At 44.5% G+C, this 26,538-nt stretch overlaps 1 protein-coding gene across 1 annotated transcript; it reads left to right on the forward strand.

Moving 5' to 3' along the window:
- The first annotated feature begins 909 nt into the window (after positions 1 to 909).
- LOC123993946 (short transient receptor potential channel 4-like) lies at positions 910 to 26,538 on the forward strand. The gene is made up of 16 exons (XM_046296425.1): positions 910 to 1,071; positions 2,304 to 2,522; positions 7,081 to 7,221; positions 7,442 to 7,618; positions 8,463 to 8,663; positions 10,362 to 10,547; positions 12,481 to 12,631; positions 14,214 to 14,353; positions 16,154 to 16,297; positions 16,593 to 16,765; positions 17,329 to 17,524; positions 22,652 to 22,846; positions 23,510 to 23,551; positions 23,837 to 23,926; positions 24,119 to 24,147; positions 25,581 to 26,538. Exons 1-16 carry the CDS (start codon positions 913 to 915, stop codon positions 25,612 to 25,614), a joined length of 2,277 nt encoding a protein of 758 aa, XP_046152381.1. The 5' UTR covers positions 910 to 912; the 3' UTR covers positions 25,615 to 26,538.

Below are 26,538 nucleotides of genomic sequence, written 5' to 3' on the forward strand. Positions count from 1 at the left end.
TCAACGGAAGAGCGCGCGAAGCTGGAGGCAGCCAAGAGGATGCGTGCGTCTCCGGTGGACTTGATTGCTTGCTTGGGGGTGTTTTTAACGAGGTTGGATTTCCAACTCTTGAACAAATAATTGTTTCCCAAGATCACACCTCCTGAATTGTTGGAAATTCTGTTTGATCGCGACCAGAGAGGAAGATAGTATCAGCTTGCTCTAATTATAACGCTGTTGCTTTAGGTTACATATTCAGTATAGGCTACTTCTGTCAACTGGAATACCCAAAGGAACAAGGTGGAATAATTTTTATTAGTCCTATTTCTGTTCTGCAACCCACAGAAGCCCTGCTGTAGTAGGCCTATGTGTTTCAAGCAATGAAACAGAAGTGCATAATTGTTTGACAGTCAAATGTCATAGTCAAAACGTACTGGACTGACACGGTAAGTTTAGCTGTGTATTTTTGTTTGCTTGTCAAATGTGTGTGTATAGTATATTGACATTGATGGGATGATCTGCAAACAACCACATTCAACGTTTGTGGATATGAATGGTTTCACCAAATTCAGTTATTACCAGCAGTTGTTGTTATCGTATTCATTTAAAAAATAAAACTAAGAAATATTTATATTATCCAGAAAATGTATGTAAATGCTTTGCTGACTTTGTTGTTAGCCTTTGGATTTTTGTTGATTTAGATTCCGCTGGACTTTTTCTTTACTGTCAAGAACGTTGGAATGAGTCAACCTGCCCTCGGGGCAATTAATACGATTTGGTATGTAAATCTGATCCACTCCATTGAGCATGACACATTACAAATCTGATTCCCCCTGTCTCTGTCCACTGCCTCCCCAAAATGTAGATTACGGGTAATCAATGTTATCCAATCTAACCTGTCTAGGTGAGTGAGATTGCCTAGCAGTAGCAGCGATGTCTCGACTGTACTACAGGAGGACAGACAACTCCTCCTACAGGGACCGGATCGCTCTGAGGATTGTCAGGGCCGAGTCTGAACTGTCTGTCCTGGAGAAGAACTACCTGGGAGCAGTGGACAAAGGAGACTATGCCTCAGTCAAACAGGCTCTAGAGGTAGGGATGAAGGGAGGAGAGGACAGGAGGAGGGAGGAAGGAAGGGAGGGGATGGAGGAGAAAGGAGACTATGCACCTCAGTCAAACAGGCTCTAGAGGTAGGGATGAAGGGAGGAGAGGAAAGGAGGAGGGAGGAAGGAAGGGAGGGGATGGAGGAGAAAGGAGACTATGCACCTCAGTCAAACAGGCTCTAGAGGTAGGGATGAAGGGAGGAGAGGAAAGGAGGAGGGAGGAAGGAAGGGAGGGGATGGAGGAGAAAGGAGACTATGCACCTCAGTCAAACAGGCTCTAGAGGTAGGGATGAAGGGAGGAGAGGAAAGGAGGAGGGAGGAAGGAAGGGAGGGGATGGAGGAGAAAGGAGGCTATGCACCTCAGTCAAACAGGCTCTAGAGGTAGGGATGAAGGGAGGAGAGGAAAGGAGGAGGGAGGAAGGAAGGGAGGGGATGGAGGAGAAAGGAGGCTATGCACCTCAGTCAAACAGGCTCTAGAGGTAGGGATGAAGGGAGGAGAGAAAAGGAGGAGGGAGGAAGGAAGGGAGGGGATGGAGGAGAAAGGAGGCTATGCACCTCAGTCAAACAGGCTCTAGAGGTAGGGATGAAGGGAGGAGAGGAAAGGAGGAGGGAGGAAGGAAGGGAGGGGATGGAGGAGAAAGGAGGCTATGCACCTCAGTCAAACAGGCTCTAGAGGTAGGGATGAAGGGAGGAGAGGAAAGGAGGGAGGAAGGAAGGGAGGGGATGGAGGAGAAAGGAGACTATGCACCTCAGTCAAACAGGCTCTAGAGGTATGGATGAAGGGAGGAGAGGAAAGGAGGAGGGAGGAAGGAAGGGAGGGGATGGAGGAGAAAGGAGACTATGCACCTCAGTCAGACGGGCTCTGGAAGTAGGGAAGAAGGAAGGAGAGGGAGGGTTGAAGGAGTAAGGGGGAAGGGAGGGATAAAGATGTGGAGAGAGGGTGGAAGGGAGGAAGGGGGAGAGAAGGGAGAGAGGGAAAGTATACTACACCTCCCTCCAACAAGCTTTAGAGGTAGGGATGGAGGGAGGAGTGGGAGAAGAGATGGAGGGAGGAATGGAGAGAGATGGAAGGGAGGGAGAGAGAGAGGAAGAGGGAAGGGTGGGAGGGAGGGATAAATAAGTCTCAGTTCAAGTACAACATCAATAAACATGATACAATTTGCTATCCCAATACCATATAACTAAGTAAACATCCGTTGTAATTCCCTCTCCCGCCTGTAGGAGGCAGAGATCTACTTCCGGATCAACATTAACTGTATAGACCCGTTGGGCCGCACAGCTCTGCTGATCGCTATTGAGAATGAGAACCTGGAGATTATAGAGCTGCTGCTCAGCTTTAACGTGTATGTCGGTGACGCTCTGCTACACGCCATCCGTAAAGAGGTGGTGGGAGCCGTGGAAATGCTGCTCAACCACAAGAAGCCCAGCGGGGAGAAACAGGTAGAACAGTCACAGAGTGCTTCCCAAATTGCACCCTTTTCTTGAGTGTTGGCATACAGCACGATACACTGTCCTTGTGTTATCACCTACATACCAATAGGCCACCTGCTTTACAATCAGATTGGTCTTGAGAAAGGCCTTAGACCAGACATGTCGATATATAGAAGAGTCTCTACTATATGCCCTCTTCTTGTTTTCCTGTGTTTTACACTACCCCATCCCCTCCCAGGCACATACTCATTCCTATAAGGATTACTTCAACCCTATTTTATTTTTCATGGAATAGATCAGCTATGAAATTAGCAGATTTGTGTCTATTAAATAACATTACTTGCATCACTTCTAATCCCGTCCCCTTCTTATATTTAGTGCACACAACCCTATATAAGCCCTTATCAAAATGAGTGCACTTATATAGGGAATATGGTGCCGTTGAGACTTAGCCATGAACAGGTGAACAGAGGTATGATAAACCAGACAGGGGGAGGCTTTACTCTGCTCATCACTTTATTTAAATCACTGCTGATCCACTATACTAGATCCTCCTCATCACATCTCCTAGCCCTCCCGTGATTCCTCTGTTTGCTGTCTGTTTACTTATACACTCGCTTCGTGATATGTTAATCATCTGCTTTACATGTCTGTTGATCACTATAGCAAACGGGTCAATAGGCAGGTACTGTCTTTCATTTGTATAGGCTACTGTATTTGTCTGATTTGTGTGTACAGTGATCCATCTGTAGCCTATTGACGACATCTTGTAATGTGAAACTGTGACAAGGTTACATGGTCTCCCAGTACTAAGGGCAGGCAGGCAGGCAGGCAGTAGGAAAAGGATAAGGTGCAAAAATAGATTTGTCTAAATTACGGGCGTGATGGTAGAATAAATAAATATGTTGGCAAAATGACCTACAAAAACAAACGAACTAGGAGGAAAAATGTATTTCCCCGGTGCGCCAGGTAACCTAGTGGTTAAGAGCCTTGGCACGGTAACTGAAAGGTTGCTGGTTCACTGTCCTGTATGCTCTGAAGGGGAGAGTAAACATATGTGGGTGGGGAGCGAGGGAGCTCCAAGAAGCAACACACAAGGACACGGTTAAACTATTAAAAATACATGCTCAAACTGAAGGAAAATAACTTCACTAGAATCACATAGATAATTGGACACTTGCAAACAAGTATTTAACAGCGGTGCACATGTTAAAAACAGTAACAATAAAAACAGTAACATAATTAGGCCTAACTCAAGGGTGCACAAGTGTGACCGGGGCTATGGCCATGGCAGGCAAAACTCTTCCTAACAAAGGATACAATATCTTGAATTATGATATTAGGCTATTTAAACTGAACCATATATCTTGAAAAAATATATTTTAGTGTGACTATTACTCTTGTTTGCAGAGGGCCAAAAATAGAATGTGAAATGTAACCGGAAGACACAGTCCTGAAATGCATACAACTTTATAAAATACACTGCATTATCAAGTATATTATTTAGCTAGTTTTAAAACATGTAACATAACAGAATACAGTAGGTCTGACACACACACACACACACACACACACACACACACACACACACACACACACACACACACACACACACACACACACACACACACACACACACACACACACACACACACACACACACACACACACACACACACACACACACACACACACACACACATCTCTACATCTCCAGTCTTTCTCCACTTTCTCCACTCTTTCTCTATCTCTACTGCATCTTCCATCTCCACCTCTCTTTCTCCACTTCTCTTTCTCTTCTCCATCTTCCCTCTCTTTCTCCACCTCTCTTTCTCTATCTCTACTGCATCTCCACTCTCTTTCTCCACCTCTCTTTCTCCACCTCTCTTTCTCTATCTCTACTGCATCTCCCACTCTCTTTCTCCACCTCTCTTTCTCCATCTCTCTTTCTCTATCTCTACTTTATCTCCACCTCTCTTTCTCCATCTCTCTTTCTCCACCTCTCTTTCTCTATCTCTACTACATCTCCACCTCTCTTTCTCCACCTCTGTTTCTCCACCTCTCTTTCTCTATCTCTACTGTATCTCCACCTCTCTTTCTCCATCTCTTCTGAGGGAGATTAGAAATAATGATAATAAGGTCAGACTCCATCTCAACAGCATGACCTAACTGCCAGCGATGCTAGTCATTATTTCAACATCACATCGTTAATGCATGGTCCTCTGGACCATACGCATGCACGCACACATACCATCAGGAGCATCAGGAATCAATGACAAGAAGACATGTGGTTTACGGGAACATCACTTAAATCTGAGTTGTTGTGATAAGGGGAACAGTAATGTAATCCTGTTAGCTAGTATTTCCTCGTACTTTAAGTGAAGTGGTCACTCAAGTGCCTCTTTCCTTATTATCTCCTCCCAGAGGGAGACCAATCAGACTGTGGTTGTGTCCCAGATGGCCCCCAATACCCTATATAGTGCACTACTTTTGACCAGAGCCTTATGATGGTGCCATTTGGGATGCACACTAAATGATTAGACCCTGTCAATCAATCAATCAAACTGATTTATAAGGCAGACGTCACAAAGTGCTTTTACAGAAACCTAGCCTAAAACCCCAAAGAGCAAGCAATGCAGATGTAGAAGCATAGTGGCTGGCTAGGAAAAACTCCCTAGAAAGGCAGGAACCTATGAAGAAAACGAGAGAGGAATCAGGCTATGAGGGGTGGCCAGTCTTCTTCTGGCTGTGCCCGGTGGAGATTATAAGAGTACATGGTCATTAAGGCAAGATCATTCTTCAAGATGATCAAACATTCATAGATGACAAGCAGGGACAAATAACAATCATAGTGATTACAGAGATATCCCAGGACAGGGCTAACCAGGCAGGATATAGCCGCACCCACATTGCTAATGCACAGCCCCCACACTACCAGAGGGATATCAACAGACCACCAACTATTTTCCCTGAGTCAAGGTGGAGTATAGCCAACGAAGATCTCCCCACCGCAAGAGCTCGAGGGTGCCCAAAACCAGACAGGAAGATCACTTCAGTGACTCAACCCACTCAATTAGAGTATAGCGATACTCAAAAGTTATGCACCCCTCCTAGGGACGGCTTGGGAGAGCACTAGCAAGCAAGTGACTCATACGGTCAGAGGCAGAGAATCCCAGTGGAGAGAGGGGAGCCGGCCAGGTAGACACAGCAAGGGTGGATCGTCACTCTAGTGCCTTGGCGTTCACGTCCCCCCCGGGCCAGACTTTTGAGACCATTCCATAAAAAGTAACCTCTATAGGAGAAAGCCCTGCCTCCAGCTGTTTGCTTAGAAATTCTAGGAAAGTCCATGCAATGCTTTGTAGGTCTTCAGTAAAACCTTTGAAATCAGCCCTAGCCTTAACAGGAAGCCAGAGGCTAGCACTGGAATAATATGATACAAATGTTGGGTTCTAGTCAAGATTCTAGCAGGCGTATTTAGCACTAACTGAAATGTATTTATTGCTTTATCCTGGGTAGCCAGAGAGTAGAACGTTGCTGTAGTCTAATCTTGAAGTGACAAAATCATGGATCAGCATTTCTGCATAATGTTTTGACAAAAAAGTTTCAGATGTTTGCAATGATAAGAAGATTATAACAATATGCTCTTTAAACATGTTTTATATGTTTGTCAAAAGAGAGATCAGGGTACGGAGTAACACCGAGATCCTTTCATAGTTTTATATGTGATGAGATGAATTGTCAGATCAAACAGCAGATCTCTTTGTTTCTTGGGACCTCTGTTTTGTCCGAGTTTAAAAGTAACAAATGTGCCACCATCCACTTCCTTTTGTCTGAAACACAGTCTTCCATGGTAGGCAATTTTGGGGCTTCGCCATGTTTCATCGAAATGTAGAGTTGTGTGTTGGTATGGTGTTTCCGAATGACCTCACCAGGAGGTAGCACGTACAGCACATTCAGAAAGTATTCAGACCCCTTCCCTTTTCCACATTTTGCTACGTTACAGCCTTATTCTAAAATATCTTACATTTAAAATGTTCCTCATCAATCTATACACAATTCCCCATAATATCCAAGCAAAACAGTACATTTTTTATTTTTGCAAATGTATATATATATAAACCCGATCTAACATCTCTGGAGAGACCTGAAAATATCTGTGTGGCGACGCTCCTCATCCAACCTGACAGAGCTTGAGAGGATCTGCAGAGAAGAATGGGAGAAACTCCCCACAAACAGGTGTGCCAAGCTTGTAGTGTCATACCCAAGGAGACATGAGGCTGTAATTGCTGCCAAAAGGTGCTTCAACAAAGTACTGAGTAATGGTTTGAATACTTGTGTAAATCTGATATCAATTTTTTTTTTTCTCTAACATATTTGCAAAAATGTCTAAAATAAACATTATGGTATTGATATTGATAATACTACAATGTTGTTATTAATTCAGTTTTGTCTAATTCAGTTTTCTTCTTCAATCAATATCTGGATTGAACACATATCTTCTCTCTTGCCCATCATCATCCCTATCTGACTATAACCCTTATTTATCTCTGCCCCGCCCTCCCTCCAGGTTCCTCCCATCCTATTGGACAAGCAGTTCTCTAACTTTACTCCTGACATCACACCCATCATCCTGGCAGCTCACACCAACAACTATGAGATCATCAAACTGCTGGTGCAGAAGGGGGTGTCCATGCCCCAGCCACATGAGGTGGGTCTGAACCAGGATATATGCTACACTATGGTGTAGTACTATGGTAAATGATTAAGTACTACATGCTACAGTATGATATAGTATGTAATGTAGTAGAGTACAATAGTCACAGCAGGCTACACTACACTATACAGTATGATACAATAGCAGAGTGCAGTCTGATAGTTACAGTACTGCCATCCGTCCCCTAACTCTCCACTACTGGTGTGTGTTCCAGGTGCGCTGTAACTGCATGGAGTGCGTGTCCAGCTCTGATGTGGATAGTCTGCGTCACTCCCGCTCACGTCTCAACATCTACAAGGCCCTGGCCAGCCCATCACTCCTGGCCCTCTCCAGTGAAGACCCTTTCCTCACAGCCTTCCAGCTCTCCTGGGAACTACAGGAACTCAGCAAGGTGGGGGTTTTAGCAGATATTTGCTACGTTTATTTAATTTAATTCAATTGAGGTGGAGAATGAGTCAAAGAAGAGTGAGGAGTTGTCTCAGCAGTGTAAGTACTTTATAAGCAGTTTATGGACTATGAATTGACTTTATCCTCTTCATTCTTATGTGGAACATAAGGCCTCCACAAGAGAGTGCACAGACTTCTGCCTATTAGGAGATGGACCGTGTTGTATGACAGTGTTTTTTTGTGCTTGACTTTTAACTAACAGTTTATTCCTGTTTCAGGTGGAGAAAGAGTTTATGTCGGAGTATGAGGAGTTGTCCTGGCCGTATAAAGGTTTTATAAAGAGTTATTAACTAGTTTATTGACTGTTAACTAACCGTTTCTGTCTGTTTCAGGTAGAGAATGAGTTTATGTCGGAGTATGAGGAGTTTTCCTGGCCGTATAAAGGTTTTATAAAGAGTTATTAACTAGTTTATTGACTGTTAACTAACCGTTTCTGTCTGTTTCAGGTAGAGAATGAGTTTATGTCGGAGTATGAGGAGTTGTCCTGGCCGTATAAAGGTTTTATAAAGAGTTATTAACTAGTTTATTGACTGTTAACTAACCGTTTCTGTCTGTTTCAGGTGGAGAAAGAGTTTATGTCGGAGTATGAGGAGTTGTCCTGGCCGTATAAAGGTTTTATAAAGAGTTATTAACTAGTTTATTGACTGTTAACTAACCGTTTCTGTCTGTTTCAGGTAGAGAATGAGTTTATGTCGGAGTATGAGGAGTTGTCCTGGCCGTATAAAGGTTTTATAAAGAGTTATTAACTAGTTTATTGACTGTTAACTAACCGTTTCTGTCTGTTTCAGGTAGAGAATGAGTTTAAGTCGGAGTATGAGGAGTTATCTCAGCAGTGTAAACAGTTTGCCAAGGACCTGTTGGACCAAACAAGAAGTTCCAGAGAACTAGTGCTGATCCTGAACTACAGAGATGACATCAACCCTCTACTGGATGAGAACACCAACGATCTGGCCAGACTCAAACTGGCCATCAAATACACACAGAAAGAGGTAAGACAACCCATGTTTCCTCAGGAAGGTGTGTTTATTCTTATTTTACTGCATGTTGAAGCTCAGCCAGGTGACTCTACCTCCCAATGTCTTTAGTACAGCTGAGGGTTTTACATGTTGTATTTCAGCGGATAAAGCATGAAGCTAATGTCTGCTGTTATCTCTAAGATAGGATTTAGAAGTAGTAGATGGCCAGATTGGGGTGGAGACTTCCTATGGGAGTTGTGATTTTGTGGTAATCACCAGGTTGTGTCTGAAAATGGCATCCTTCCTTAGTGAAACAACACATTACTGGAGCTATGTCTCAGTCTGCTGTCCAGTCCCTTGATGGGAACGTAATGAAACATAATGATAAAGTAATAAGGATGCTACTAATAGGATAACGTTTGCTCGGATTACTGACTCGCAATACATCTAAATGACACAGAAAGCAGCATGTTGCACAGGAAAACAACAACCTTGGCCATGTCCTATATGGCACCCTATTCCCTAGTACAGTTATGACATGGAAGTTGTGAAATGTTGCCCCCTACTGAGTAGAAGGGGACACGACATCTGTACTCGCGTAGAGAGTGAAGATGACAGAGGACTGCAGAAACAACACACACACTCATTGCATAATACTTTTAACCCTTTCCATGAGACGGACATTTACAGTATGACACTGCTGAAAATACACAACATGCTATATCCCTTTAGGGTTAGGGAGAGACATTTATAAGAACTCCATGTTCCTGTTTGAAAGAGTGCCTGTCTGTCAAATCTGTTCCTCATGAAACATTGTTATGTTTTTCTCTCTGGGAGATTTGATTGAACCATCTGCGCTGCTCTGTGTGACGGTGAGGTTAATCTCAGTCTAACCGAATTACGAACAAATTACAACCAAATGGATCCCCGTCACTTAGAGCAGGGCATTGTGGGGTATGAGGTCATCAGTGATGTCATCAGTCAGAGAGCGACTGAGACAGAGAGTGTTTTAGATGGTCCCTGAGACAGTCAGAGTGTTCCTTATCAAACCTTGTGAGCAGAGGCAGATCTGAAAGAAATGCCCCTTTCACAGTACTGAGCCTAGTTGAGCGAAGCTGTAATGGTCTTGTTACACATCCACTGCAGTTCCTGGAACTGTGCTGACAAGGACAATATGAAGAGAAAGCATCCTGCGCAGCGCAGTACAGTGTGTGAGGAGGATATTAGAGAGGAACAAAGATGCCAAGGAGGGACACTTGGGACCAGGGCAGGGACAGCTGGCAACACTCACCAGAATGATCAGGATGATTAGGGTCTGGAGGTGCTGCTGGACTAAACCAGACTAAACAGTCATTGACTGCAGCCCAAATGGCACATAGGGTGTAATTTGGACCTCCTCCATTAGCTGAGTGTGTTTACTGCTGTACCCAACTGTCCAACTCTCAGTATGATCTATGCTGCACTCAACTGCCCAGGCTTGCTTAAGATGTGCCTGTTTTCGTGTCAGTTGTTTGTCAATGTGGAGTGGAAAGTAAATGAGAAAGAAATGTAAACATTGTGAAGTTGCATTAGACACACGTCTCCACTAACAACGAATTTGTAATGTATCATAAAGGCTGACTCCCTCCCTCCCCCCTACTCTTTGCCCTCTCCTTTCTCCCTCTCCTCTCTCAATCGCTCCTCCCTCTCCTTTCTCCTCCTCCCCTCCTTCCTTCAATCTCCCTCCTCCAGTTTGTAGCCCAGCCTAACTGTCAGCAGCTGCTTGCGTCTCGTTGGTACGATGAGTTCCCTGGGTGGAGGCGTCGTCACTGGGCAGGGAAGTTCCTAACCTGTGTCTTCATCGGCCTCCTCTTCCCCCTCTTATCCCTCTGCTACCTGGTCTCTCCTAAGAGCCGCTATGGACTCTTCATCAGGCAAGTAGCCTAGAGGTTAGATAGGCAGGCCAGCAACCGAAGGGTTGCCAGTTTGAATCCCTGGTCTGATGGGAAAAATCTGTCAGGAAGCTGAATTTCTGTTGGACCTATTGGTCAATTAGTTTTTTTTATTGCTTAAGCACGATTTTCAAAACAGGGCCCGTGTTTTCAAAACACCTCACTCTCAATTAGCACAACCACACACCCAATTAGCACAACCACACACCCACAACCACACACCCAATTAGCACAACCACACACCCGATTAGCAAAACACTACAGATCCTTTGCAAAATTAAACACTTGTAAAAACTATACACTTCTTTTTAAAAACCACACTTTTGTTACCATGTGAAACACACACGTTTCACATTACTATACTCTGTTTGCACGAGTTACACTCTGCTGTGATAAACCTAAAACCCTTATAGCACTTCAACTTCCCTATGATTAGAGTAGGCTACTATCAACAAAGTACAAATATAATGTAAATTCACCAAACACTACACAAGACCAATGTTGCAGACTGAAGAAACTCATTTATTTCTGCCCAAAATGTTGACATGGAGATTCATAATACTGTAACCAAACGTCACTTTACGTATTGTAAGTTTAAAAAACAACAACTAGACATTGTCTCTTCACCTAGCTGGATCTGGCCAGAGAATTTCATCAACATCGCAGGCAATGTTGTCATTAGCAAGACACCTTGGAAAGAAACGTCTTGAATGACGAATCCATGCTTGCATTGCTGCTACCTCCATCTGGTCACAGGCCTCCATTGCTTGGATGAGGGGTACCTCAGCCTGGAGACGGAGATCATATACCTTCCACCGCCATCCTGAGAAAAACTTCTATAGGGTTGAGGAATGGAGAGTATGGTGGAAGATATAGGACAGTGAAATGTGGATGTTGCTGAAACCAGATCTGAACCAGAGCAGAGCGGTGGAAAGACACGTTGTCCCAGACAACAATGTATTGCATATGATCGATTTGATTTGCTGCTGTTATGTTGTGCAATTGGTCCAAGAATGTAAGTATGAGTGCTGTGTTGTAAGGGCCCATATGGGCATGGCAGTGGAGGACCCCATTCTGTGTAATGGCTGCACAGTGTTATATTACCCCCACGTTGCCCTGGGACATTGACTATAGCCCTGTGGCCAATGATGTTTCTTCCCCTCCTTTGTGTTCTCATCAGGTTGAACCCAGCCTCATCTACGTAAATGAACTCATGCTGGATCTCCTCTCCATCCATTCGTAAAACTCTGAAAAACAGTGTCAGGCAAAATTGTGTAATTCAGTGTAGATCTAGTATACATATTACAGTACAGTAAAAGATTATGAGACAGTATGCAAGATCACACTGCTAAAGTGAATACATACCTCTGCATAATCATGCCGCAGTCGTTTCACCCTTTCGGAATTGCGCTCGAAATGCACTCGATAAATTTGCTTCATTTGAATAGGTTCTCTTTTTTTCATTTGAATAGGTTCTCTTTTTTTCATTTGAATAGGTTCTCTTTTTTTCATTTGAATAGGTTCTCTTTTAGGATGTGTGCCAGTGTTGATGTTGAGACCTGATGGATATCGTTGAAAATGGCGTGGTTATTGACAATGTTAGCTTGGAGCTACTTGAGTGTTATAGCATTGTTGGTCAAAACCATGTTTACTATCTCCCTCTCTTGCTGTTCTGTGAACATAGGCCTTCCCCCTTGTCCACTGGCTTCAATACAAGACCCTCAATCCTATTATGATCAGGCCCTACACCCAAAAAAAACAGTATACAATAGTACAGTAATTTCACAGGAAAAGGTAACAGAAGTGCTGATGTTTTGCTTCTTGAGTGTAAGGTTTTGCTAATAGTGTACTACTTTTAATTTTAGTGTGTAAGCAATCCAAAAAAACTGTAAGTAATCTTCTTCTTCCTCATTAGGAAGCCCTTCATCAAGTTTATCTGCCACACAACGTCTTATCTCACCTTCCTGTTCCTCCTGCTGCTGGCCTCCCAGCACATCGTCTCTACAGACCCCAACAGACAGGGGCCGCCTCCTACTGTGGTGGAATGGATGATACTACCCTGGGTACTGGGTAAGAAAGTGTGTGTGTGTGTGTTGCGTGTGCGTGTGCGTGCGTGTGTGTGCGTGTGTGTTTTACGTGCGCAGAGTTGCACGACATGGTTGATCAAGAAAGGAAAGACTTGGACACGTGCTTCATTGATACAAACAACATGTCAACTGCACAGAAGGTCAGCTGACAATAGAGTCATTTGAGACATACCAAGTAGACTGCTATTGATGTTAATGATAGTTGATGACAATTCTGACAGGAAATGGAGGAAACCAAGCTTGTGTTTCAGCCAAATACTCTATCAACCGTTTACACCTGGTTTTCATGCATTGAACGCACACTGCATTGTCAGACAACCCAGCACATGGGCGTCCTATGTAACTTCCATTATGGTGTTCTGTAGGATCTTCATTTGAGCCAGTTTGCTACAGCAGGAAACAAATCCTGCAGTCCAGGAAATGTGAATTATTATGTGGATGTAACGGCGTTCTTCGTTTGTGGAAAGAGAGTCGGACCGAAATGCAGCGTAGTGGTTACTCATGTCTTTAATGAAGAGATTGCGATACATGAAATAACTATACAACAACCTGAACGAAAACCTATTACAGCCTATCTGGTGAAACTACACAGAGACAGGAACAATCACCCACCAAATACACAGTGAAACCCAGGCTACCTAAATACGGTTCCCCATCAGAGACAACAAGAATCACCTGACTCTGATTGAGAACCGCCTCAGGCAGCCAAGCCTATACTAGACACACCCCTAATCAACCACAATCCCAATGCCTACAAAAACCCCAATAAGACAATACAATAACCCCATGTCACACCCTGGCCTGAACAAATAATTAAAGAAAACACAAAATACTAAGACCAAGGCGTGACAGTGGATTATAATTCATGGACATTTTGATAGGGGTTGATACATTTTTCATTAGGGCAAACTTTAGAAGCCTTGTTAAAACTCAAATACACTACAAGTTTGCATTTCCTGCTATGCAGGAACATCCTCAGAAAACAAAAAAGTGATACAATGAAGATCCTACATCTGTACACACACATGCATACTGAGTCACTTTACCCTGCCTTGTACATATCTCCCTGAAATACTGGTATGATCTGGTACTGGTACTCCCTGTATATAGCTCCATTCAGTGTATTTTGTTCCGCTTGTGTTACTAATCATTATCATAGTTTAACTCTGCATCATTGGGAGGGGCTCGTAAGCAAGCATTTCAAGATTAAGTCTTGTATTTGGCGCATGTGACAAATACAATTTGATTTGATTTTAACACTCCCTCTTCACCTGAGGAATGTGGCTGTAGATCGGAGAAGTGAGACGGACATGATAAATTAGCTCTGTCGGGCATCAGACAGGCATGACAACCCTAACCCTAGGACTGCGTCCCAAATGGCACCATTTTCCCAATTTAGATCACTACTTTTGACCAGGCCCCCACAGGCCCTCTTCAAAAGTAGTGCACTATGTAGGGGATAGGGTGAGTTACATAGGGCTCAGGTCAAAGTAATGCACATTGTAAGAGACAAGGTGCTATTTGGGACATTATCATACTCTGCTGGTCTGTTCTCTGTCCTGTAGGCTTCATCTGGACAGAGATTAAACAGATGTGGGATGGAGGGTTCCAGGACTACATCCATGACTGGTGGAACCTCATGGACTTTGTTATGAACTCTCTGTACCTGGCTACCATCTCTTTGAAGTTCGTTGCCTACGTCAAGGTATGATGGTTGTTGTGTACGAGATAATATGAAATACGCTTGAAATACCCTCTCTCCCACAGTAGACTCTGACCTGTCCCCTCTGTGTCTCACTCTCTCCCACAGTAGACTCTGACCTGTCCCCTCTGTGTCTCACTCTCTCCCACAGTAGACTCTGACTATCCCCTCTGTGTCTCCCTCTCTCACACAGTAGACTCTGACCTGTCCCCTCTGTGTCTCCCTCTCTCCCACAGTAGACTCTGACCTGTCCCCTCTGTGTCTCACTCTCTCCCACAGTAGACTCTGACCTGTCCCCTCTGTGTCTCCCTCTCTCCCACAGTAGACTCTGACCTGTCCCCTCTGTCTCCCTCTCTCCCACAGTAGACTCTGACCTGTCCCCTCTGTCTCCCTCTCTCCCACAGTAGACTCTGACCTGTCCCCTCTGTGTCTCCCTCTCTCCCACAGTAGACTCTGACCTGTCCCCTCTGTGACTCCCTCTCTCCCACAGTAGACTCTGACCTGTCCCCTCTGTCTCCCTCTCTCCCACAGTAGACTCTGACCTGTCCCCTCTGTGTCTCCCTCTCTCCCACTGTAGACTCTGACTATCCCCTCTGTGTCTCCCTCTCTCCCACAGTAGACTCTGACCTGTCCCCTCTGTGTCTCCCTCTCTCCCACAGTAGACTCTGACCTGTCCCCTCTGTGTCTCCCTCTCTCCCACAGTAGACTCTGACCTGTCCCCTCTGTCTCCCTCTCTCCCACAGTAGACTCTGACCTGTCCCCTCTGTGTCTCCCTCTCTCCCACAGTAGACTCTGACCTGTCCCCTCTGTGTCTCCCTCTCTCCCACTGTAGACTCTGACCTGTCCCCTCTGTGACTCCCTCTCTCCCACAGTAGACTCTGACTATCCCCTCTGTGTCTCCCTCTCTCACACAGTAGACTCTGACCTGTCCCCTCTGTCTCCCTCTCTCCCACCGTAGACTCTGACCTGTCCCCTCTGTGTCCCCCTCTCTCCCACTGTAGACTCTGACCTGTCCCCTCTGTGTCTCCCTCTCTCCCACAGTAGACTCTGACCTGTCCCCTCTGTCTCCCTCTCTCCCACAGTAGACTCTGACCTGTCCCCTCTGTGTCTCCCTCTCTCCCACAGTAGACTCTGACCTGTCCCCTCTGTCTCCCTCTCTCCCACAGTAGACTCTGACCTGTACCCTCTGTGTCTCCCTCTCTCCCACAGTAGACTCTGACCTGTCCCCTCTGTCTCCCTCTCTCCCACAGTAGACTCTGACCTGTCCCCTCTGTGTCCCCCTCTCTCCCACTGTAGACTCTGACCTGTCCCCTCTGTGTCTCCCTCTCTCCCACAGTAGACTCTGACCTGTCCCCTCTGTCTCCCTCTCTCCCACAGTAGACTCTGACCTGTCCCCTCTGTGTCTCCCTCTCTCCCACAGTAGACTCTGACCTGTCCCCTCTGTCTCCCTCTCTCCCACAGTAGACTCTGACCTGTCCCCTCTGTGTCTCCCTCTCTCCCACAGTAGACTCTGACCTGTCCCCTCTGTGTCTCCCTCTCTCACACAGTAGACTCTGACCTGTCCCCTCTGTGTCTCCCTCTCTCCCACAGTAGACTCTGACCTGTCCCCTCTGTGTCTCCCTCTCTCACACAGTAGACTCTGACCTGTCCCCTCTGTGTCTCCCTCTCTCCCACAGTAGACTCTGACCTGTCCCCTCTGTGTCTCCCTCTCTCACACAGTAGACTCTGACCTGTCCCCTCTGTGTCTCCCTCTCTCCCACAGTAGACTCTGACCTGTCCCCTCTGTCTCCCTCTCTCCCACAGTACAGTGGCTTCAGGGCCAGGAACGAATGGCAGATGTGGCATCCTACCTTGGTAGCAGAGGCTGTGTTTGCCATCGCTAACATCTTCAGCTCCATCCGCCTCATCTCTCTGTTTACAGCTAACTCCCACCTGGGACCTCTACAGGTCAGGATTATCATACAACTGTGTTTCTGTCATTATGTCCAGGAGTATATGTATTAAACATCTTAGAGTAGGATTGCTGATTGAGGATCAGTTTTTCCTTTTAATTCGCAATGAATAATGTTACATGGTCAGGGGAGGACCTGATCCTATATCAGCAATCATACTCTGATAAGATTGGTACATATGGCCCCTGATCTGTAAAGCACTTTGAGCTGCAATTTATTGTATGAAAGGTTCAAGTTTATGATGATGATGACTATCATGATGAATATGATGATAATCCTCATTATTCCAGATCTCTCTGGGCAGGATGCTGCTGGACATCCTTAAGTTCCTGTTCATCTACTGCCTGGTTCTCCTGGCCTTCGCTAACGGGCTCAACCAGCTCTACTTCTACTACGAGACAGACGAGGGACTGAAGGGATGCAAGGGCATCCGCTGCGCAACACAGAACAACGCTTTCTCAACGTTAGTAAAGACCATTTCATTATAATGTGTTTGTTTGTAAAGTTTTGGTTGGGCTGCAAAATTCTGGTAACTTTCCCAATATTCTCAGAATCAGGAGGCAATTATCATTTTTGTAATTTAGGCGGATATGTATGTTGTGGCAAAAGTAGAATGGTAGCCTGTTATGATAAATGGACTATTCTTGTAAATCCTGCTTACCTTATATATTTAAAAATATAACCCTTCCTCTCTCATCCCTTTCTACTCTCTCTCTCTCTCTCTCTCTCTCTCTCTCTCTCTCTCTCTCTCTCTCTCTCTCTCTCTCTCTCTCTCTCTCTCTCTCTCTATATATATATATATATATATATATATATATATATATATATATCATCCCTTTCTACTCTCTCCCTCTCTCTCTCTCATCCCTTTCTACTCTCTCTCTCTCCTCCATTTTCTTCTCTCTCTCTCTCACTCACTCACTCACTCACTCACTCACTCACTCACTCACTCACTCACTCACTCACTCACTCACTCACTCACTCACTCACTCACTCACTCACTCACTCACTCACTCACTCCTTTAGGTTGTTTGAGACACTCCAGTCTTTGTTCTGGTCTATCTTTGGGTTGATCAGTCTGTATGTGACCAACGTGGAGGCAGACCACCAGTTCACAGAGTTTGTAGGGGCCACCATGTTTGGAACCTATAATGTCATCTCTCTGGTGGTTCTACTCAACATGCTGATCGCCATGATGAACAACTCCTACCAACACATCGCTGTGAGTGTAACCCTAACCTTAACCCTAACACTAACCCCAGCCATGATGGACAACTTAACACATCATTGTGAGTGTAACCCTAACCTTAACCCTAACACTAACCCCAGCCATGATGGACAACTTAACACATCACTGTGAGTGTAACCCTAACCTTAACCCTAACCTTAACCCTAACACTAACCCCAGCCATGATGAACAACTTAACACATCACTGTGAGTGTAACCCTAACCTTAACCCTAACCTTAACCCTAACACTAACCCCAGCCATGATGAACAACTTAATACATCACTGTGAGTGTAACCCTAACCTTAACCCTAACCTTAACCCTAACACTAACCCCAGCCATGATGAACAACTTAACACATCACTGTGAGTGTAACCCTAACCTTAACCCTAACCTTAACCCTAACACTAACCCCAGCCATGATGAACAACTTAATACATCACTGTGAGTGTAACCCTAACCTTAACCCTAACCTTAACCCTAACACTAACCCCAGCCATGATGAACAACTTAACACATCACTGTGAGTGTAACCCTAACCTTAACCCTAACCTTAACCCTAACACTAACCCCAGCCATGATGAACAACTTAATACATCACTGTGAGTGTAACCCTAACCTTAACCCTAACCTTAACCCTAACACTAACCCCAGCCATGATGAACAACTTAATACATCACTGTGAGTGTAACCCTAACCTTAACCCTAACCTTAACCCTAACACTAACCCCAGCCATGATGAACAACTTAACACATCGCTGTGAGTGTAACCCTAACCTTAACCCTAACACTAACCCCAGCCATGATGGACAACTTAACACATCACTGTGAGTGTAACCTTAACCTTAACCCTAACACTAACCCCAGCCATGATGAACAACTTAACACATCATTGTGAGTGTAACCCTAACCTTAACCCTAACCCTAACCTTAACCCTAACACTAACCCCAGCCATGATGAACAACTTAACACATCATTGTGAGTGTAACCCTAACCTTAACCCTAACACTAACCCCAGCCATGATGAACAACTTAACACATCACTGTGAGTGTAACCCTAACCTTAACCCTAACACTAACCCCAGCCATGATGAACAACTTAATACATCACTGTGAGTGTAACCCTAACCTTAACCCTAACACTAACCCCAGCCATGATGAACAACTTAACACATCATTGTGAGTGTAACCCTAACCTTAACTCTAACACTAACCCCAGCCATGATGAACAACTTAACACATCACTGTGAGTGTAACCCTAACCTTAACCCTAACACTAACCCCAGCCATGATGGACAACTTAACACATCACTGTGAGTGTAACCCTAACCTTAACCCTAACCCTAACCTTAACTCTAACACTAACCCCAGCCATGATGAACAACTTAACACATCACTGTGAGTGTAACCCTAACCTTAACCCTAACACTAACCCTAGCCATGATGAACAACTTAATACATCACTGTGAGTGTAACCCTAACCTTAACCTTAACCCTAACACTAACCCTAGCCATGATGAACAACTTAACACATCATTGTGAGTGTAACCCTAACCTTAACCCTAACACTAACCCCAGCCATGATGAACAACTTAACACATCACTGTGAGTGTAACCCTAACCTTAACCCTAACACTAACCCTAGCCATGATGAACAACTTAATACATCACTGTGAGTGTAACCCTAACCTTAACCTTAACCCTAACACTAACCCTAGCCATGATGAACAACTTAACACATCATTGTGAGTGTAACCCTAACCTTAACCCTAACACTAACCCCAGCCATGATGAACAACTTAACACATCATTGTGAGTGTAACCCTAACCTTAACCCTAACACTAACCCCAGCCATGATGAACAACTTAACACATCATTGTGAGTGTAACCCTAACCTTAACCCTAACACTAACCCCAGCCATGATGGACAACTTAACACATCACTGTGAGTGTAACCCTAACCTTAACCCTAACCCTAACCTTAACTCTAACACTAACCCCAGCCATGATGAACAACTTAACACATCACTGTGAGTGTAACCCTAACCTTAACCCTAACCTTAACCCTAACACTAACCCCAGCCATGATGAACAACTTAACACATAATTGTGAGTGTAACCCTAACCTTAACCCTAACACTAACCCCAGCCATGATGAACAACTTAACACATCACTGTGAGTGTAACCCTAACCTTAACCCTAACACTAACCCCAGCCATGATGAACAACTTATCACATCATTGTGAGTGTAACCCTAACCTTAACCCTACCACTAACCCCAGCCATGATGAACAACTTAACACATCACTGTGAGTGTAACCCTAACCTTAACCCTAACACTAACCCCAGCCATGATGGACAACTTAACACATCACTGTGAGTGTAACCCTAACCTTAACCCTATCCCTAACCTTAACTCTAACACTAACCCCAGCCATGATGGACAACTTAACACATCATTGTGAGTGTAACCCTAACTCTAACCTTAACCCTAACACTAACACTAACCCCAGCCATGATGAACAACTTAACACATCATTGTGAGTGTAACCCTAACCTTAACTCTAACACTAACCCCAGCCATGATGAACAACTTAACACATCACTGTGAGTGTAACCCTAACCTTAACCTTAACCCTAACACTAACCCCAGCCATGATGAACAACTTAACACATCACTGTGAGTGTAACCCTAACCCTAACTTTAACCCTAACACTAAACCCAGCCATGATGAACAACTTAACACATCACTGTGAGTGTAACCCTAACCCTAACCTTAACTCTAACACTAACCCCAGCCATGATGAACAACTTAATAAATCATTGTGAGTGTAACCCTAACCTTAACCCTAACACTAACCCCAGCCATGATGAACAACTTAACACATCACTGTGAGTGTAACCCTAACCTTAACCCTAACCTTAACCCTAACACTAACCCCAGCCATGATGAACAACTTAACACATCACTGTGAGTGTAACCCTAACCTTAACCCTAACACTAACCCCAGCCATGATGAACAACTTAACACATCATTGTGAGTGTAACCCTAACCTTAACCCTAACACTAACCCCAGCCATGATGGACAACTTAACACATCACTGTGAGTGTAACCCTAACCTTAACCTTAACCTTAACTCTAACACTAACCCCAGCCATGATGAACAACTTAACACATCACTGTGAGTGTAACCCTAACCTTAACCCTAACACTAACCCCAGCCATGATGAACAACTTAACACATCACTGTGAGTGTAACCCTAACCTTAACCCTAACACTAACCCTAGCCATGATGAACAACTTAACACATCATTGTGAGTGTAACCCTAACCTTAACCCTAACACTAACCCCAGCCATGATGGACAACTTAACACATCACTGTGAGTGTAACCCTAACCTTAACCCTAACCCTAACCCTAACACTAACACTAACCCCAGCCATGATGAACAACTTAACACATCATTGTGAGTGTAACCCTAACCTTAACCCTAACACTAACCCCAGCCATGATGAACAACTTAACACATCACTGTGAGTGTAACCCTAACCTTAACCCTAACCTTAACTCTAACACTAACCCCAGCCATGATGAACAACTTAACACATCACTGTGAGTGTAACCCTAACCTTAACCTTAACTCTAACACTAACCCCAGCCATGATGAACAACTTAATAAATCATTGTGAGTGTAACCCTAACCTTAACCCTAACACTAACCCCAGCCATGATGGACAACTTAACACATCACTGTGAGTGTAACCCTAACCTTAACCTTAACCTTAACTCTAACACTAACCCCAGCCATGATGAACAACTTAACACATCACTGTGAGTGTAACCCTAACCTTAACCCTAACACTAACCCCAGCCATGATGAACAACTTAACACATCACTGTGAGTGTAACCCTAACCTTAACCCTAACACTAACCCCAGCCATGATGAACAACTTAACACATCACTGTGAGTGTAACCCTAACCTTAACCCTAACACTAACCCCAGCCATGATGAACAACTTAACACATCATTGTGAGTGTAACCCTAACCTTAACCCTAACACTAACCCCAGCCATGATGAACAACTTAACACATCATTGTGAGTGTAACCCTAACCCTAACCTTTAACCCTAACACTAACCCCAGCCATGATGAACAACTTAACACGTCATTGTGAGTGTAACCCTAACCCTAACCTTAACCCTAACACTAACCCCAGCCATGATTAACAACTTAACACATCATTGTGAGTGTAACCCTAACCCTAACCTTAACTCTAACACTAACCCCAGCCATGATGAACAACTTAACACATCACTGTGAGTGTAACCCTAACCTTAACTCTAACACTAACCCCAGCCATGATGAACAACTTAACACATCACTGTGAGTGTAACCCTAACCTTAACCCTAACACTAACCCCAGCCATGATGAACAACTTAATACATCACTGTGAGTGTAACCCTAACCTTAACCCTAACACTAACCCCAGCCATGATGAACAACTTAATACATCACTGTGAGTGTAACCCTAACCCTAACCTTAACCCTAACACTAACCCCAGCCATGATGAACAACTTAACACGTCATTGTGAGTGTAACCCTAACCCTAACCTTAACCCTAACACTAACCCCAGCCATGATGAACAACTTAATACATCATTGTGAGTGTAACCCTAACCCTAACCTTAACCCTAACACTAACACTAACCCCAGCCATGATGAACAACTTAACACATCATTGTGAGTGTAACCCTAACCCTAACCTTAACCCTAACACTAACCCCAGCGATGATGGACAACTTAACACATCACTGTGAGTGTAACCCTAACCCTAACCCTAACTCTACCACTAACCCTAGCCATGATGGACAACTTAACACATCACTGTGAGTGTAACCCTAACCTTAACTCTAACACTAACCCTAGCCATGATGGACAACTGCTACCAACACATTGCTGCGAGTCTTACTCTATCACTGGAATGCAAAATCATTCATTCATTCACTTGTTTGTTTATGAGTCCAACAACCTGTCTGCTGTCATTTAATATCACACAGTTTTGTTCATATCACTTGTTCAGTTGCTTAGCATGTGTTGTTTCTGTTCAGGATCATGCAGACATTGAGTGGAAGTTTGCAAGAACCAAGTTGTGGATGAGTTACTTTGAAGAGGGGGGGACTCTGCCTTCTCCATTCAACATCATCCCGAGCCCCAAGTCAATCTGGTACTTCATCTGCTGGATCAGGAAACATATCTTCAAGATCACCAGGGCCAAGAAAACAGAAACATTTGGAACCATAGGGGTGAGGATGTGGTCTCTAGTCTACATCAACAGTACTCTTACTGAACAGTAGGGTTGCAAAATTCTAGTGAAGTTACTGGAGTTCTGCAACTCCCCTGACCAACCTCCAGTTGAAACTCCTTCTCTTCTCTGGTCTCAGTGGGTTGTTCACAACGAATTATCATGAATGAAGTGACCTGTTCTTCCCAGAATGGTTAGACGTGCATCATGAGACATAACTGTTCTGATAGCATCAGCAGTTAGAAGTTAAAGGGATAGTTTGGGATTTTGGCAATGAACCATTTTTATGTCTCTGCGTCCAGTATGAAGGAAGTTAGAGGTAGTTTCACAATCCAATACTAACTAGCATACGCGCTAGCTTAGCGAAAAAGACGTAGCCCAAAGACGGGAAGTCTTCTCATACAGCTAGTTAGCATTGGCTCACAAAACCACCTCTACCTTCCTTCATTACATTACATTACAATGGGATCCACGAGTTCATCTGACTCTGGAGAAGAAGATAAAGGGCTTCATTGCCCAAATCCCAAACTATCCCTTTAACAGAGAATGGGCAGGTGATGACAGCGCTAACTGGCCAACTCTCTACCAAGCAGGAAATCACATGAACTGATTCGTCATGCTGCGTGGTGTGCTTTTGGAGTAAATTAATGTTCCTCTTTTGTAGAGACGGGCTGCCTTAAACGTAAGAACAAACCATCAGTATCAGGTATTTATGTGTTTCTTTTTTCAATATAAAATTCATTATGTTTCAGTTTTCAATGTGTTTATTCTGTAGATGCACATATTTTGACCTTGGTTTTTCCCCAAATGTGGCCATGATCAAAAGTTATGCACTACAGTATATAGGGAATAGGATGCCATTTGGAACACATCCCTGTACCTGTCCACTCTCAGGATGATGTTTTCCATATTATCGCCAGAAGTTGTTAGTAACCCAGCAGTGGATGTATTTGATAGGATTTTATCAACCTGTGGACTGTGTTGTTTTCAGGAGGTTTTGAGGAACCTGGTGAAGAGATATGTAGCAGCCATGATCAGAGATGCCAAGACAGAGGAAGGACTGACTGAGGAGAACTTTAAGGTAAGGTTTGGTTTCCTCTGACATTACACATGTATTTACATTTGTTTCTCTATCCAGCACCAGACAGGGACTACAGAAGAACAATAAGAATTGTTTCTAACTCCAGCATTGAATGTTGATTAATGTGCACTGTCCACTGTAAATGTCATAAATAGATAAACAAGTTGTATGTGTGTATGTTTCTTTCCCCAGGAGCTGAAGCAGGACATCTCCAGCTTTAGGTATGAGGTCCTGGGGATGATGAAGGGGAAGGTGGGGCCCGGGGGTGGGGGCGTGGCAGAAAGTAAACCCAGTGAAGAGGCAGGGGCCTCCATTCTGGTCTACCCTGACCACTCCTTCAAGTACTCCCCCAAGTTCTCCCTAGCCACGCCTAAGACCAACATGTTTCCCGACACCACATCCATACTCCAGCAGAGAGCAGCCCTCTCCTCCACCTCCTCCACATCCCCTTCCACCTCTCAAGGCTTGAACCGACTGGTCAACGGCTCTGTGGTACCCTCTTGGGCCTCCACTGACACCTCCTCCAGCCCCACCTCCTCCACTCCCATCTCCTCTTCCTCCTCCACTCCCATCTCCTATTCCTCCTCCACTCCCATCCAATGCTCCACCAAAGACAGGCTGGCCAGGAAAGACTTTCCCAAAGACATCTGTGACTTTGGGCTCTACTCTGTGTCTGAGGAGATGGGAGAAGTTGACCTGGAGGAGCTGGACTGTGATGGAGAGAATGAGGAGCAGGGTGGAGCGAGGGAGAGGACGTGTACAGAGAAGGAAGAGAACGAAGGGAGGGGAGAGTGAAGAGAGAAGGAGGAGCAGGGTGGAGCGAGGGAGAGGACGTGTACAGAGAAGGAAGAGAACGAAGGGAGGGGAGAGTGAAGAGAGAAGGAGGAGCAGGGTGGAGCGAGGGAGAGGACGTGTACAGAGAAGGAAGAGAACAAAGGGAGGGGAGAGTGAAGAGAGAAGGAGGAGCAGGGTGGAGCGAGGGAGAGGACGTGTACAGAGAAGGAAGAGAACGAAGGGAGGGGAGAGTGAAGAGAGAAGGAGGAGCAGGGTGGAGCGAGGGAGAGGACGTGTACAGAGAAGGAAGAGAAGGAACAGAGGGGAGAGTGAAGAGAGAAGGAGGAGCAATGTAGTAGCTCGCCTTGCTTCTCCAGAACCAATTCGACTCTCAGACTAATATATTCTGGTCTATAAGACAGAATGTATAAGCTGGAGAACAGGAGACAAGAAGTCTGTTTCTTGTCTGTGTCCCAAATAGCACCCTATTCTCTATATAGTGCACTGCATTTGACCAGGGGACAAAAGGGCTCTGGCCAAAAGTTGTGCACTGTGTAGGGAATAGGATGTCATGTGGAACAAGCAGATAAGACGTCATTCTCCGACCAGGATTTCTGGAAAACCTGGGAATTTGGGGAAAGTTACTGGAGTTTTGCCAACCTATACTGTACGTGATAGACCTATCAGTATTTTATTAACAGACCCTGTCTCTGCTGCTTCTCCCAGTCAGCCCCCTGCTATTTGCAAAACAATCCTTTGCCATAATGTATAATGGAAAACGCGAATAAATCTTGCAGGTAGATCTATACAATGTCACACATTGGCAAATAACTAGTTGGATGATGCTGACTAGTCTATTATCTCGGGTGTTTCCCAAAAGGCACCTTATTCCCTATATAGTGCACTACTTTTGACCAGAGCCCTATGGAGCAACACCTGGAGAAGTATGCAGGTGCTCGCGAGGCTACTCCTGATGCTCGCAGGGCTACTCCTGATGCTTGCAGCGCTACTCCTGCCCCCCTCCAACCAAGCCTTCACATGCCCTGTCTGCCACTGCAGCTGGAAATCCAGGATTGGGCTCCACTACCACCAGAAGACCAGAAGTAGGGCCTACAGAAGATTGGTTTTCTATGCAAGCCAGTAAGACCTTTAGAAGCAATGTTTTCTTTCAAGTGAAATCCCACAAGAGATGCTATACTGTACATGTAGGGGAGAGTGGGGTAAGTTGAGCCCCCCTTGTTTCTGGGGAACCATACACCAAATGAATAATTGGACCAAATGTTTAGGAAGAGGTCATTTTATGGATTCTGTGAAGATGCATGGGAAAATTAGTGAGCAAAAATGGATTTTCACCAAGTCAAATAAATGTATTGTGTTAGAGGTTTCATGATGCTTGTATCTAAACCAAAGTAGATCATTTTAAGATTGTTCTATACATCAGTTGAGGTTATAGGCTGCAATATGAAGTCCTAAACCTAGCATGAAAGTATATCCTAGTAGCTGTGTTGGCTAATATGTCAAAATGTTTGCCTTGGTGTAGGTTGAGACAATGGCAAGTTGAGCAAATTGAAATGTTTTCTTCCCAGGCCTATTGCAAGGCATTATCGCTGGGATAGGAGGTAACAACAGAGGCTGGCCTATGTTAAATAGTGCTTTAAAATGTACATTGTTTTTTAGGTGTTAAGCCTGTGTTAAAAGATGCTTAAACGTATTTAAAGACAAAAAAAGTGATTTTAATTGTGTTAAAGATAGACATGGTTTTAAAAAGTTAAGTGGTAATATTTAATTCAGTACAGAAATGTGTAGGCATCTTAACTTACCCTGTCCTGTAGCACAAC

Source organism: Oncorhynchus gorbuscha, linkage group LG13 (assembly GCF_021184085.1).
Source record: "Oncorhynchus gorbuscha isolate QuinsamMale2020 ecotype Even-year linkage group LG13, OgorEven_v1.0, whole genome shotgun sequence".
In the NCBI taxonomy this organism is placed as follows: Eukaryota; Metazoa; Chordata; class Actinopteri; order Salmoniformes; family Salmonidae; genus Oncorhynchus; species Oncorhynchus gorbuscha.